Source organism: Corapipo altera, unplaced genomic scaffold, assembly GCF_003945725.1.
Source record: "Corapipo altera isolate COAL_440 unplaced genomic scaffold, ASM394572v1 98, whole genome shotgun sequence".
NCBI classification, from domain to species: domain Eukaryota; kingdom Metazoa; phylum Chordata; class Aves; order Passeriformes; family Pipridae; genus Corapipo; species Corapipo altera.
Window position 1 is genome coordinate 5946081 of NW_020884914.1, and position 15298 is coordinate 5961378.

At 43.0% G+C, this 15298-nt stretch overlaps 1 protein-coding gene across 4 annotated transcripts in view; it reads left to right on the forward strand.

Annotated features, from left to right (window-relative positions):
* The window catches only part of GTF3C1 (general transcription factor IIIC subunit 1), a 39686-nt gene that overhangs the window by 21312 nt on the left and 3076 nt on the right, over positions 1-15298 (forward strand). For 3 of the 4 annotated variants that reach the window (XM_027655095.1, XM_027655096.1, XM_027655097.1), the window contains 14 exons: positions 556-691; positions 2437-2518; positions 3169-3354; positions 3916-4073; positions 4195-4337; positions 4515-4596; positions 5797-5909; positions 6846-6908; positions 7402-7495; positions 8453-8625; positions 9146-9430; positions 11595-11848; positions 13231-13517; positions 13996-14653. In XM_027655095.1, coding sequence (XP_027510896.1) covers positions 556-691; positions 2437-2518; positions 3169-3354; positions 3916-4073; positions 4195-4337; positions 4515-4596; positions 5797-5909; positions 6846-6908; positions 7402-7495; positions 8453-8625; positions 9146-9430; positions 11595-11848; positions 13231-13517; positions 13996-14653 — 2714 coding nt within the window. Of the gene's footprint in view, positions 1-555; positions 692-2436; positions 2519-3168; positions 3355-3915; positions 4074-4194; positions 4338-4514; positions 4597-5796; positions 5910-6845; positions 6909-7401; positions 7496-8452; positions 8626-9145; positions 9431-11594; positions 11849-13230; positions 13518-13995; positions 14654-15298 lie in introns of those variants that run through there. The other variant, XM_027655098.1, reaches the window with a different exon arrangement.

Below are 15298 nucleotides of genomic sequence, written 5' to 3' on the forward strand. Positions count from 1 at the left end.
TGTGCTGCACTTGGCTGTAATTGTTTACAGATTAATTTCTAATATGGTGTTGGTGTACACTGTGATCTGGAAGTGATCTCTGGAGCATTCCACCTTCTGCCTACTCACAACCTGTGATAGCCACACAGAACACCAGTTAAACTCTTTGTGTTGTGCTGTGCACTGTGGTTTATCTTTGTCAATATTCTACAAGTAGATACATCAAGTGATCTTTAAAAAATTAATGGTGTCGAGGGAACCCAGTTGCACTGATCCTTGCTGATGGAAAAAATTCTGTTGGGTTCACTTGTCAGCTTCTGCATATGATCTCTTATTGTATGGCAGAAATCTTTTAAACTGGATACCTGGTGTTCACTTGCAGTTAGGCTGGAGATCACTGCAACATCTTTAAGGTCAAGAAACAGTTTTGGGATTCAGTTGATGGTGTAACGTTGCCCCCTAAATTGGGAGGGCAGGGGGAGAGTTCTGCACGTTGCACACACATCCCTTGAGAGCAGCTGGGAAGGCCCTCTGTGCCAAATAGTTACCCGTGTGTTTTGTGTCTCTTGCTGTCAGAGGCAGCCGAGAGGTGGTTGATGATGGATCTATCCCTGGAGATGGGTTGGGAGCTGCAGGTCTGGATTCCAGCTTTTATGGGCATCTGAAACGCAATTGGATCTGGACAAGCTACATCATCAATAACACCAGGAAGGTGGGTATTTTAAAATTTATATACTGGAGTGACTTTTCCAAATTTTAATGTTCTTAAGGTTGAGATACTGAGACCAAAATCTTACAGTGTGCTTTCTCAGTCATGCATCTCAGTAAGGAATGTCAAATATTGTCAAATCTTGGTGCTGAAGTGAGTGAAAGAACTGGACATAAACTTTATCTGAAAACTGAATTTGATGGTAAATTTGTTAGTACATTCAACTAATGGAGAAATACTTTATTGAGCAAGCAGTGTAGATTATTCAGTGGTACCTCTTGCCTTTCTGGAATGTAGAACTTGTCAGACAAAAACTGAAACATCCAGAACAAGGAAATACATATGGACAAAAATAAAAACAAAAATAAAAATAGGGAGCCCAACATATGCAAATGAGAATGGCCATCCCAGTTCTGGCTAATGTCCTGTCTGTGATGGAAGGTTGTAAGAGCAAGGGATATTTCCTCAGAATATCCTCCCAGCTGTCTGCAGGTTTTGGCCATTCTAAATCTGGGGCTGATGTTTCAAAGCAGTTAATAGTTTTAGGTTTTTTTCTAGCATTAATTTGCCTGTGTTTTGAGCACATATAAATCTTTACTATCCTCAACCTCATGTAGCAAAGTGCATTATGTGTCCCCACTTCCTTTTGATGCTTTAAGCTCCCTAATAATTGTAGTGCTAAGGGAATCTGTGCAGAAATACAATTCTCTATTACCCTTTCTGTTTCACTTGATTTTTCTAAACATCTCTTATGTTTCCCATTATCACCTCCTTTTCTCAAGACTGACATCTACTATTCCCAGCATGGACTGCATCCTGTCTTTAATCATTCTTGCCTTTCTTTTAACATGTTATAGTTCTACTGTGTCCTTTTTAAGGTGGAAATACATCACATAGTGCTTTCAGGCTGTGGCCAACCATGGATTTTTACACAGTGTTGCCTTTCTCCCCAAGAAGTCCTTACATTTCCTTTGCTTTTTCACCATTACCAAGCACTGAACAGAGACTTTCACAGAACTGGCTGTAATTACTCTGCCCTAAGCAGTGGTCAAATCAGAGCCTATCAGTGTATGTAAAATTAGAGTTGCCAATTTTTTCCCCTCAGGCAGGATCATTTCCCTCCTAATTTCATTTGCTGTTCAGTCTGCTGGTTGTTCAGCATTAACAGGACCTCCAGCAGTTCTTCAATCTCTGCTTTCCTCTCCACATCTGTGACCAACTTCAGCCCCCAGTGAACTCCACACAAGAGAAATGAGTTTTGCAGAGAATGGCAAAACTCCCAATATGCTGCAATCAGTTCAGGCTCAGATTTAAGATGGGCAGAATATTGTGTAGGAGGCATTTACTCAGTGTTTGTGTTTGCAGTTTGGTTTTGTGGTTTTTAGAAGTTCCTTTGGAATGTAAAATGCTTTGAAAAAAGACTGGTTTACAGCAAGTTCTCCTCAGCCTCTGCAGCAGTGAAAGATTTGAGCACTTCTTTTCCAGTAATGACTCCTGTTAAACTTGAGGAGATTTGCTGCAGTTCTAACCTTCATAATCTAGTGGTCATTACAGTCTGATTTAAGCAAAGCTCCCCATTCTAATACGTGGGAGTAATAAGACAAATGAGTTCTTCATTTTAGCCAGGGATCTTTTCCTTTATGCTGAAAATTTCTTTCTGACACTACTCACAGGATATAATGCATAGTATTGCTAAAACCAGTGCACTCCTTTTGCATATCACCTGTTTTAAAGCTGTGTTGTCTTAGGAAAATACAGTTTCTGAAAATGGACTGACAGCAAGACTCCAAACCTTCTTAACAAAACACCCCCTGCCACTCAGTACTGGAGGTAAGGTGGGCTCTGAAACACTGCTGTAGCTGTTACTGTCTTTGTCAAACCCAGCATGAAGGATGTGGGTTATTCTTGTCTCCTTACAGTAATCTAAGATGCTTCTGGGGCAGTAAAATAGATAAATAATTTCATTCCCTATTTCCGGATATATGGAACAATAATTTTTTTTATCCAGTATTGATGACATGGGTTGTTCCTGTCTCCTTACAATGATCTAGGATACTTCTGAGGCTGTAAAATAGATGTGTAAATAATTTCTTATAGAACAATAATTTCTATCCTTTGTAATTCCTGTTGTGCAGTTTGCAGGAAGTCTAGAGGGACCAATGTTTTGCAGCACTGTTATCCAGCCTAACATTTGAGTTAAGGAGGAGGAAAAGCTTCAGGTTGAATATAAAACCTCAGCTCTGTTCCCTTGTTGTTGTGCACTGTACATTAAACTTAGTAATTACTTGATGAGTCCTCATTTAATGTGGGGTTTTACTTTGTGAGAAGGGGCAGGAAATGACATGACTAAAAAAAAGGGCAATTTTGAGAGGGCATCTGTCCTTTAATATATTGAAACTTGGGCATTTGCTCTTTATACCTTAATACTGTAGAATGTCATTGCTCTAAAGCTCCACTGCTGTCAATATGTGTCATTTTAGGTAACAAAATTAGTATTTTGGGAGAAGCAAAGGTAGGATCAGAGTTACTTGTCCAGAAGGAGGAATGTTTTGAAATAAGTAAAGAACCAACCCAGGATCGAACGAAACGAGTGAGAGGCGGAAAAAGCCAGAAGAGGAAGAGGCTTAGGAAGGAGGTTGGAAAGAAGACAAAGAAGAGAAAGAAAGGTAAGAAACAGGGAAAAGCAGCATTCTTTACTATGCTGGAGGCTGCTTTGGAAAAGCTGATGTGACTGGCACACGGTCTGAGCTGCAGGTGGGACATGGGAGCGTTACTGGCCATGTCTTTAAGTTCCCTCTGTCAGGGAGGAGGCTCAGGTGCCCTTGGGCTGTGTAGGAGCTCTGGGGTAAAGCAGCAGCATGTTGTACCCATGACCTGTGTGTGGGCCAGGGCTGCACTGCTGTGCTGTACTGACTGGAGAAATCCTAATGGTGCCTGTGCCAAACCAGCTCCTTGCAATTCATCATCCACTGTTGATAGCTGGCTTAAAGATTCTTCATGAAGTGATGCTCTGGGTTGTCAGTTTGCCAATTAAAGTACTTGTTTTCTCATTCCTGGGAGAGGCATTAATGCACTTTGCCTTCTGAACTGTGCTCCTTCCTTCCCTGCTCTTGTCTCTCGTTCCTTCAGACTCGTGCTGGCAGTTTGAATTAATCAAAATACGTAGTGCCGACATAATTGTCTTTAATTATTTTTTTTTTCTGGGTTTGTTTTTTTTTTTTTTTTAGAAGAGGATTCTGCAGAAAAAAGCAAAAGGCTGCGTTACCACGACGAGGCTGACCAGAGTGCCCTGCTGAGGATGACCCGGCTCCGTGTCACCTGGACCGTGCAGGAGGACAGTCTGCTCATGCTGTGCAGGATCGCCAGCCACGTGCTCAACGCCAAGGTGTGGCACAGCCCCCTCACCCAGTGCGCTCAGCACACCCCAAGGGGTCCATCCTGCTTCCCACCACCCCCTGTGTACTTGTGAGCTGGAGTTGAACCCTGAACATTTGTTGTTCCCACAGGTCAAAGGGCCCTTTGTGCCCTGGCAGGTGGTTCGGGATATCATGCATTCCAGCTTCGAGGAGTCCCTGGATAAAACCTCTCATTCCGTTGGACGAAGAGCTCGTTACATTGTCAGGAATCCACAGACTTACCTTAATTACAAGTAAGAAGTTTAGTATGTCCTAGGTATAGGCTAAATTCTCCTGAAATCAACTGAAGGAACGTGGTCCTTCTCTGTTTTTCTGTTGTTTCATATGACCTGTAAATTTCAACTGTCAAATCTGTACTGAACTGGGAAAACTTCAACTCTGGACAACACCTTCAATTGTATCTGTTGCAGAGTTTGCCTTGCTGAGGTTTACCAAGATAAAGCCCTCATCGATGATTTCATGAACAGAGAAAATAATTATGAAGATCCACAGGTAGGAGGGAAGTGTTCCAAAAGGTCATGGAGTACTTTGTTCTGTTTGGATTACTGAGTGCTTGCACTGCTTGAATTACTGTGATTTCCTCTCTATCTCTCCCTTGAATCCTTAGCCATTTTAAAAATAGCATTGTTGCAAAAATGTGGCATCATTGCTGGGTTGGGAGCAAAGTGAACACAGGCAGCTTTCCAAAGGCACATAAACAGCCTCCTGTAAAACAAAAAATTTGTATTTTCAATATGTTTGTTTATGAACATCCATGACTAAACACATCTATCTGCTGATTTTTTTTTAATCCTCTCAGCCTTATTGTTATCTGAGCAAGAAAGCCTTTTTGCTCTGTAATTTCTTATTTGTTACCCCAGTTGCATGTTGAAATACAGCCTTCTGTGGATGAGTGCAGAAATGCAAGCAAATCTTATAAGACTTGATTTGATCAGTCAGAAGATTATATTTCATTTCTGAGCTTTTTATGGCTTAAACGAACCACAGTTTCAAGTTGAGAAGTTGTTTACACTTTCGTTGCAAACAATTAATTTCATTTGGAATTTCAGATTTTTTTTAGAACTGGGACAGTGTCACAGCAAGATTGTTTTTATCCAGGAATAACATAGTTCATACTGTTGTCACAAAAGCCCATTAGTTCTGTTGGTAAACTCATGCTTGTTTAAAGGAAGAGAAGCTGCTGACTGATGAAACATCACTGAAAGAAATATATGTGTCCCCATCCCCAAAGTCTGTCTTTGGAAGCAAATAAAAACTTGTTTCCAGAGAACATTCCTCCCATGTAACAGGTGTTCTCCAAGCCAAGCTCATGCAAACAGACTTAATGGAGAACATGGGAAAGCCTGAAGGGTATGAAGGGAAAAAAAGACTTGAACAGAAGCTTAAACAAAGCTCTAGCAAGAGATTCTCTGCTGTAAATTCAGTAAATTGGTTTAGAACATATGTTCATGGTGGTTGGCTTGTAGCTGTGAGCATCATTACAGATGGAACCTGCAACTGTTCAGTAAATCAGCAGACACAAACTCCACGGAGCTTTCTGATGCAGCCTCTTGGCTGTTGTACTGTCTCTGCCTTGATAATTCAAACCCAGCTATTTCTACAAGAATTTTCCATCAACACTTTAGAAACAGAAGGTCTTTTCCCACCCTGATAAACTGAAGTTGATAACATTTCTGTCTCTCCTTTTCTAAGGTTTGTGCAAAGGAGTTTAAGGAGTTCGTGGAAAGGCTGAAAGAGAAATTCAGTTCGACTCTGGGGAATCCCAAACTTGAGATTCCTGACACTTTGGAGGAACTGTTTTCCAGGTATTTTAGTTATGGTGCTTTTGACTCTGCACATGGGCTGAGGCAGTGAGAGGGGGCAGCAAGTCAGAGCAACCCCTTCTCCACTGGGCAGGATTTACACCCTCTGGTGCTTGTACTCTTAGTATCAAAAGGAGTTTTAGTAAATAAAACTAGCAGTGCTTCTTTCAAATCCACACTTTCTGAATACATATAACTGATTTTGAGTTATTTGCACAAGTTTGCTGATTTTATACCATTCCCATTTTGCTAAAGAAGACCTTTAAACCAGAAATTCACAGTATCAGATTTTCCTAAATTGCCAAATCCTCAATGTTTCTGTTAGAGGTGGTGCTACTCAGGTGTAACTCTTCAATGCAATAGAAGACTTCCCCTTAAGCATTTTCCAGATTAACTGGCCCCATTTTATATCACAATTTGTAGCTGGTTGCTCAGCTGAATCACCTCAGCACTGCTAAAACTGTTGATAAAGAAGGGCACTCAGGCTTGTACAGCATCCTGCAGCTCCAGATTGTTAAACTTTTTCGTGATAAATAACACTTGAAGAGCAGTGTGGAAAATTTGTGTCTCAGACCATTTAATGATACCAAATTTAGCAGCTTTGTAAATTTTCTTACTTTGGGAAGAGCTGTACATTACAGCAGAAGTGCTGCTGACTGTAACTAGAAGTCCAAAACCTCAATAAAATCCTTACAGTGCCAGACTGTCTCCTGTCCATGAGTTTTATCTTCTTGTCAACAGATATTTTAGTGGAGATCGATCTGGACACTTCTTTTAATGTGTGACCCTTGTGCTGAGGCTGCTGGAGCACAGTCCCTGTGCTGTTTCAGCACTTGCCTCATTAGCAGTTGTGCTCATCAGCCTCTGGGCTTCGGTGTGATGCACAATCACAGAATGTTGCTCTTGTTTCAGTGTTTTCCTTTCCCTTCCCTCATCCAGATTTCGGGTGTTGGCAATCGGAGAAGACACAAATCAAGGCACAAAAGAGGATAATCTGAGCAGGTGAGAAGCAGCAGCACCACTTTTCCCATTAGGACTCCAAGGCCATGTCTCACATCTCTGAGAGTCATATAAATAGTCTCTTAATTCATTAGTTTTTCATCTGTTGTAGTGTATAAATTTATTAATAATACTTTCACAAGGCTGTGGGGGCACAGATTTGGTGGATAAATGGCAGCAGTGATGACCTCAAAATGGTGGTCTGTTATCATTGGGACAACTGTATGTGGGTGCTGTATTTGTAGAGAAGGAGATGTTAATAAGGAGAACTTTGCTTTTTGTTAGATTATTTCGACTGATCCAAAATTCAGGGAGGAAGGTCAGGGAAAATGTAACAGATTACATGAGCAATCCTCAGCTGTAGGATCTGATGCCTTTTTTAATCTATTTTAGAAGCAAGTGATTGATTTTGTGTATTTTTGTTAGTTTATTGGTACTCATGGTCAAAAATCACCATGAATAAACTTTTTTCTCTTCTATTTTTTTTTTCTTTCAGTGTTTATGATATTCATTTTCTAGTGCTACAGAATCTGATTCAGAGCACGTTGGCACTTTCAGACAGACAGATGGAATCTTGTCAGTCATTTCAGGTACAGTGTCTGGACCAAACTTAACTGCTCAGAGAGTCAGAATTGTTTAGGTTGGAAAAGATCATCGAGTCCAACCATTAGCCCAGCACTGCCAAGGCCACCACTAAACTGTTCCCCAGGTGCCACATCTACATGTGGTCATACAACCCTGAAGTTTCTCCTCCCTCCCTTGATAAATTTCTTTCTCAAATGAGAGAAAAGAAACCCAGAAACTGAGATTTATGTCTGTTCTGTGAGGAGTGTTCTTGTCTGCTTTTAGGAAATTATATATTCTGGACAGATTTTCAATATGTTGTTTTCTCTCTGAGGATGAGATTAAAGATGTGATTGAAGCAATTCCCAAAAACCATGTGAAATAAACTCCACGTCCCTTCCAGTGGGTCAAACTGTATCATGATTTAGTGCCCACCTGAGCAGTTGAAATGATCTGGAGGAGATATCACAGAGACAGTCCTAATACCCAGCTAACACTGGTGTTGGGGAGCCTGTCCTTCAGGGTTGGGGACCATAAAAATGCATCATCTACCAGTCAGGTCTTAAATAAGGTCAGCAGTTCAAAGGGAGCTTAACATCTCAGCAGCAGGCAAGAGTGGAGGCAAGAGTGGAGCCCTAGAAAGCCAAGCTCACAGAAGCCTGTGTTCCTGGTGAAATGGAGGGAGGAATCTACCAAAATGTGTTGCAGAGGGAGCATTTTTCACATCTATAATTCTAGCAGGAGCCTGATCCCATTTTGAATATCAAGTGTTCTGTAGTATTTAGTTAATTTAATTGGCATTTACTGTGGAAAGTCTGGAAGCCCATAAAAGGAACAGAACAGCAGTTAAGTGAATTTATATGTATCATTTACATCCTGGATTGTAGGCTTCATATCCATTTAGTTAATGTGAACCTCAAGTAGGTTGAGTGTAACAGAGCTAAACCTGCCTCTTACACTGAACAGGGGGGTGTTTTTTGCAGACATTCCGACTGTACCAGGAGTACCAGGATGACATCCTGGTGAAGGCTTTCCTGGAGTGCCAGAAGAGGAGTTTGGTGAATCGCCGGCGGGTGAACCACACGCTGGGGCCCAAGAAGAACCGGGCCCTGCCCTTCGCACCCATGTCCTACCAGCTGTCCCAGAGCTACTACAGGTGGGTGTCACAGCAGGCACTGCTGGGGTTTGAGCAGGGAAAGGGTCTGCCAGGCTGGGTATGGTCTGTGCTGGGCCTGGAGAACAGAATACACATCACTTGTCGAGAGCAAAGAGCCCGACCTTCCGCTGGGGCTGGAAGGGGAGGGTGATGCCATGGGTGTTGGTCCTTGTTGGGTGTGAGGGAAGAGAGCCCAGTGTGCCAGGCAGGACTTCACAAAGACACATGGAGAGGAAATGAGATGCAGCAGCACAGTTCCAGGTATGGTGGAAGGATTTCTTTAGCACTGTGGTGAAACAGAAGATGACATCTTTGCTTTCTGTTACCTGACTTTTACATGGTTCTGGAACTAGTCCAAGGACTGTAAAAACAGATATAGAAGGTACTTGGCCACCAGCTCTAATGTGGAACTTCAGCTGTGTGGCTGCTCTGTGCTACCATGGGTCTAAAATTCATACTAAATTCATGCTCAGTAAGAACAGCTTGTGGAAGATTTGTGCTTCTTTGTGTTTCTGTCCAGGGTTTTCACGTGGCGCTTCCCCAGCAGCGTTTGTACAGAGTCCTTCCAGTTCCTCGAGAAGCTCAAGGACGCTGAAAAATCAGACCAGCCAGATAACTTCTCATTTAGAGATCAGGAAAACACACCATCAGAGGGCATGGTGGCATTTCCCATGGATGGACCCGGTGGCCAGTGTGTGGCAATGCTTTCCCTGTTCTCCCTGGGACTTGTGACTGTGAATGTGAGAATCCCAGAGCAGATCATTGTGGTGGACAGCACCATGGTGGAAAATGAAGTGATAAAAAGGTAAATGCTGTTATTTCTGTTAGTAAACGCAGTTTGGGGATAACTTGAATGAAATTGGATAGGCATTAGCATGCCACTGCACTGCACTGGGGCATGTTTTACTGTGATACTGTTTCAATTGTTATTTCTGAGGGAGCATTCTGAAGATTTAATGGCACTTCACTTAGTGCCTGTCATTATAGCCCTGGACTGCATTTGTCTTCACATGTGACATTTAAATTGCTCAGCACTTCAGTGCCACCAGAGCTGATGTGGAAAGGGGAGCACTGGGTGCTACACGAGCATTTTCAACATCATCCCTTGTCATTTCAAAGGCTGGGAAGGGTTATAACAAGGTTTCAGCTTTACCAGTGAAACCTCTCACCAACAATATTGCTTTTGTGTATTGTCTCCTCTTTGATTTAGTTTTTCTGTAAGCCTGCAGTAATGGCACACCACTGAAACTGAAACTCTCCCCAGGCAGCCTGATCCTGTGAGCCCTTACCCTCACAGTCAACATGGGTTTCATCCTTTCAATCATTATGTGTTTTCTTAAGAATGCAACTAAAATCCCTTGCTTTAACCTGCTGCTTCCTGTTGTATATATACATGGAAAATACTTTGTTCTCTTTAGAGCAGCTTAAAACCCATTTGAAGATTGTTATTGCAGTCTTTTTCCCATAACATTCTGTTTTTTAAAATAAGCAGCCTCAGTTCCTTTACTTGTGCTTTTGGTACATTATTAAGTTTTTATTAAGTTTTCCAGATCTCTGTCTTTCTCATTTATTTTCTTCTGCACTGAACTGTGATGTCAGAAAAGAAATGCCATGCTCTTGCTGGCAGGTCTGTGCCAATTCCATCATGTCAGATAGGTGAAACATCCCAGGATGCTGAATGGCCATGGGCTTGCCAAAAAAAAGCCCAGCCAAACCTCCCCAGTGCAGTGGGGAGCTTATGATTCTTGTGAGTCACTCTACCAAGCTTCTTTTCCTTTACCTGCTTAATTGTTTCCTCTTAGTGTGGAGGCACAAATGCACAGTACTATTATATAAATAACAGCCATTTGTCATAGGAAATTGCTCCCTGCTCTTTTCCAGGCTGTTTCTCCAGTTTGCTGGAGATGTTCTGAATGCAAATCCCATCTTCTCATAGACTTGCAGTGTCTCCAGTTGGGTGATCCTGTGCAGACTGAATAAGGTCTTTGACCACCAGGGTCATTTGCAAAAATACACTGAGCCCTGGACTGACCCCTTTACTCACTATTTTTCCTAAATTATGTGTTCCCTGCTGTTTTAAAATATGTTTTAAAAGAAGGTCTGACTCACCTTAGAAAAGATTGTAAGGAGCCTTTGGTTGTCTCCTGCTTAGAACAGAGGCAACTTCAGAGTTACATCAGGTTGTTCAGAGCCTTCAGCTTTAAGCATTGTGGCTCTTGTCTTGTCCTGGAAAGAAATAATGTTGGTTTGACTAAGTTTATTTCTGGGAAATTTATCCTGGCTGCTACTACTATTCTTTTTTTACTCTGAGGCTGTCTGCAGTTTGGTTTTTGGTGGAGATTTTTTTATTTTTTTTTAAAGTAACTGAAGTCTTTGGTCTGTAATTCTTTCTCCTCCTTTTCCTCCTTAAAAATAAACACTGTCTGCCTGACGCTGCAGCATCCTCACAGTCTCAGTGTCCAACAGATGCTCCCTCATGATGAAGTGTCTGCTGAACCACAGAGGTTCTGCTGAACCAAACTGCAGACAGCCTCCAAGTAAAAAAAGAGTAGTGGTTGGAGCCAGGATAAATTTCCCAGAAATAAACTTAGTCAAACCAACACTGTTTCTTTCCAGGACAAGACAAGAGCCACAGTGGTTAAAGCTGAAGGCTCTGAACAACCTGTTATAACTCTGACATTGCCTTTGTTTTAATCAAGAGGTTCAGCACTTTAAGCTGAGATATTTTGGGTTCATTTCAATATCATTGCAAAATATGGAAGAGTTTCCTCTTCCAGGGAGTTCTAGTGTATTTTCTTTTCTGCAGTTGCTCGTTCTCAGTGCTTTAAATCAGCCTGCTGTGGACATGCTGTCCGTGACTAAAGACTGGACTGCAGAATCACTGTGTTCTTGCTCTGCTCAGTGCAGTGAGTCACTATTATGGAAAACAAACCCCAACAAACAAATAAAACCCCCTGTGTTTGCTGTAGTTTGGGCAAAGAAGGGCTGGAGGACGATGATGAGGACGATGATGACCTGGATGACAGCGCTGGAGGCAAGCGGAGGATAGAAGTGAAAGCTCGTCAAGCTTCTCACACCAATTACCTGCTAATGAGAGGCTACTACGCCCCTGGCATTGTGAGCACGAGAAACCTGAGCCCCAGTGACAACATCGTGGTCAACTCCTGCCAGGTGAAGGTCAGGCTGAGGTGTTCCCCTGTCCCAGGGAGACTCAGCTCTCCAGGTTAGTTCCTGTTTGTCCCATCTTGCACAGCGGTGAGTTGGAGGTTCCTCCCCTGCTGAGGAACTGATTTAAACAAAGCCCCTTCATAGGAACATTCTGTTTTCATCACACATGCAGTCTGTAATGCTTTCTCTCCTGATTTTAACAGATGGGCAGCTTAAAGGTACCTCCTGTTGGTAACAAGTCATTGCCTGTATTTCGTGTTGTGTTAAACTGTCAATGCAAAGAGGAAGTCTGTCCTCTGCCCTGTCACCCCTTCTCCAGGAGGTTTTTCAGTCCCTTCTGCAACTTGAAATACCATATCACACCCAGGCTTTCTTTTCTGTAAATACAAAACCTTTCAGAGCTCCTTGAAAGGAAATTCTCATTTACTTGTCTCATGCAAGTGCCTGAAATAGTGGTGTCCACTATCTGGCCTCTTACCTCAGTAATTCAAACATTTTTATAATATTTAGAGCTTGAATGTTTGCAGTTCATCAGCACTGCCCCTTCTTAAAGAGCATCTTGCTTTCAGCTGTAATGCAAATGTATCCAGACCCTTCAGCTTTTCAGCTGAAGATTCTGGTGCTGTCCCTGTCCTGTTGCTATTGCTGTTGTGGCAGAAGTAAAATAGAAATGCTTCCTCATCTCTCAGCTGCCACTCATGCCCTCCAGGTCTGCTGAGCTGCCTGCTCATTACAGCTGATCTCATTGCTCCTTGGCTGTCAGGGAAGTGCAGCTGCCAGGAGTGTCCCACGAGGCACAGTATGGAGCAGCCTGTGGATCAAAGGGAGGGGAGCAGGAGGAGCAGTGCCAGAGCTGCCCCCTCATCATCAGGGACTGGGATAAGGGGTTATGTGGGTTCAGCTTCTGAATGCTCTGTACAGGGGGGGGCAGTTCTGGGCAGTAATGGACCTGTCACCAAACAGGGAGATGCTCTGTGAGACTAATTGTGCCAAGGCATTGTCAAGTGCTTGTTAAACCACATCTGGCCAACAGATCTGCCACAGATATTTTTATTAATAGCACCTCCTTTCCCCTAGAATTTTGCACTTGACCTTCTTCAAGAAAAAAGATGATGATTCCCTCATTAACTTAGAGCTAAGCTGACCCAGTGTTAGAGAGAATACCAGTAAGTCTGCCCTGCCTCCAGCCATCCTTCATTTTGATAGGAGGATAAATCTTTGTAAACCCCTTGATCTTCTTCTACAGGTCTTTTCAGACACAGATATGTAAGGCAGAAAGAAAAAAGGAAACTCTGGAACAATGAAGATGTAAAACAGAGCTCTGTTTTTAATTGGAGTACTCCAGAGCACCTCTAACCCCCCTTTGTCTTTCTGCAGTGTATTGCACAGTAGCAATGGTTTCACAGCTTATACTCCTGTGTTTTCTTTGCCCTGCAGTTCCTTCTCTGCTGGATAACATGGCCGTGGGAATCTCCTGCCTCCCTGAAACTTTCACCAGGCTGATAAAAATCCAAGAAGAAGATTATGAGGTTGATAAGTTCCTCCAGGAGTGCACAGAACGTTGTGGTTACAGCCCCGGAGATGCAGAGGCTGTTCTGGAGATCCGTGGGGCCATAGAGGCAACTTCCCACTTTGGGATTTGCAAAGCTGAGCTGAGCAAACGTTTCTGCAGCTATGAAGAGGTGGAAGCTACAAGAACCAGGAGCTTGGAGCAGTACATTCAGGTGGTTTTACAGCCAGCTGCTTTCCATACATTGATGTCTGTGTGTTTAGTATTCCCCTTGCACAGGACAAGCTTCCAGGCTGTTGGAAGCAACTGTAAATTGAACAAAGCTGTTTATGTTGGGCAGGAGGTCACATCCCATACCTGATAGCAATCTTGCCTCAAAGCTAGGAAGGCCAAAAATTAAAGCAGCACTTAATCAAAGGTAGGAATGAGCTGATTCAGAAACTTAAAGTGCCAACATCCACCTTTGGAAGCAAAATACTCTTTCCCAGTTATATTTTTAATTCAAACTGAAGAAAAATGTCTTGTGTTGTAATTTCAGGAAAGTTTAAGGGGTAAAACGTCTTTTCAGCTTTTTGCTCCTTCCTTGCTGCCAAAGATGGCAATTCCATAATGCTTGGTTCAACCAACATTTTCCCGTGAAAGCTTCGGAGATAATTTGTTGTGGGGTTTTTTATTTGTTTGGTTTTTTACAGGACCTTATTGAAATGCAGCAGGTTTTAGAAGTAGGAGGCCACGCTGTAAGACTGGTTGCAATGGTGTTTGCCAAGCCATGGCTGTTGCACTCAGTGTGTCTGAAGGACAGAGCAGAAGATGCTGATCAGCAAGGGGCAGACAGTGCCCTCCCAGATGTGCCCCAGGAGTGCCCAGCAGAGCCAGGGAAGGGAGAGGAGTGTCTGGGAGAGGAGGAGCAGCTGGGAAAAGACACAGAACCTGTCAGTGATGAAGAACCCCCGAGGAAGAGATGTAAGACTGCAAATGATGTCCTTGAGGAGGACAGTCAGCTCTGCCAGGGTTCACAGGGCGGCCTGGAGAGTGCAGAGGGAAGGGACTTTGATGCAGGTGCCACTGATCCTGTCACAGCAAAGGAAGCTGTAACTGGGGGTGAAGAAGCAGGTTCCCTGGGAGGGGAGGCAGAACACCCAGCTGAACTCCCAGAGCCTGCTCCAGAGGCTGTGGATGTGGACACTCACAAGGAACAAGATCAACCTTGTTCTGAGGACAAAGAATTTGAAGTGCAGAAGGATGAGCTCAGCACTGAGCACAACAAAGAGATCCCCAAGCCTGAACAATCAGCCATTGAGCAGGATGATGACCTTTCCTACTTGCAGGAGAACCCAGGAGTCTCCAAAGGTATGTAGGAGCACTCTGCATCCAAGATGTAGAGACTAGCTCAGCAGCAGCTGATCCCAAATGGATAGTGCTATTTCATAAGCAAATCCTAGATTCTTTATGAAGCTGTACCAGGGAGAGGTTGTCCTTTCTCACAGACAAATTGGCATAACACTAATTTCTGGAAGGTCTTGGAAGTTTCAAATACATCAGAGAATCCTTCAGAGAATCCTTCCTGTTCCTTTTGCTGAAACGTTCACAACTACTCCAAAAATACGTTTTCCTCAGAAACTTGTTTCCATGTCTTGCTCTTCTTCAAAAATGTGTTTGGATCTGAAGTTTTTCATGTCTGGCTTCAGTCCAAAGGCCAGACATCCCTAAGCCTGGAAAGCACAGCACTGCTGGTGTGCCTATAGCTGGAATGTCCATGGCTGAAAGTCCTGAAATCCTTAAAGCAGGAAGCAGCACACGCCAGGGAGATTAACAGCCTCGTTTGTAACCCAATTGGACTCCATTTTCATTTCCTTTTTACTGCCAGTTTTCTTTTCTAATAGCCAGTAGTTCTTGCCAAGCTTTACATTAAGTAGTTTGTGGGGGATTTTATTTTGGTTTTGTTTCTATGGGCTCTGATTTCAGGCTGAATCACTGCCTGACTGCTCGTGTGGG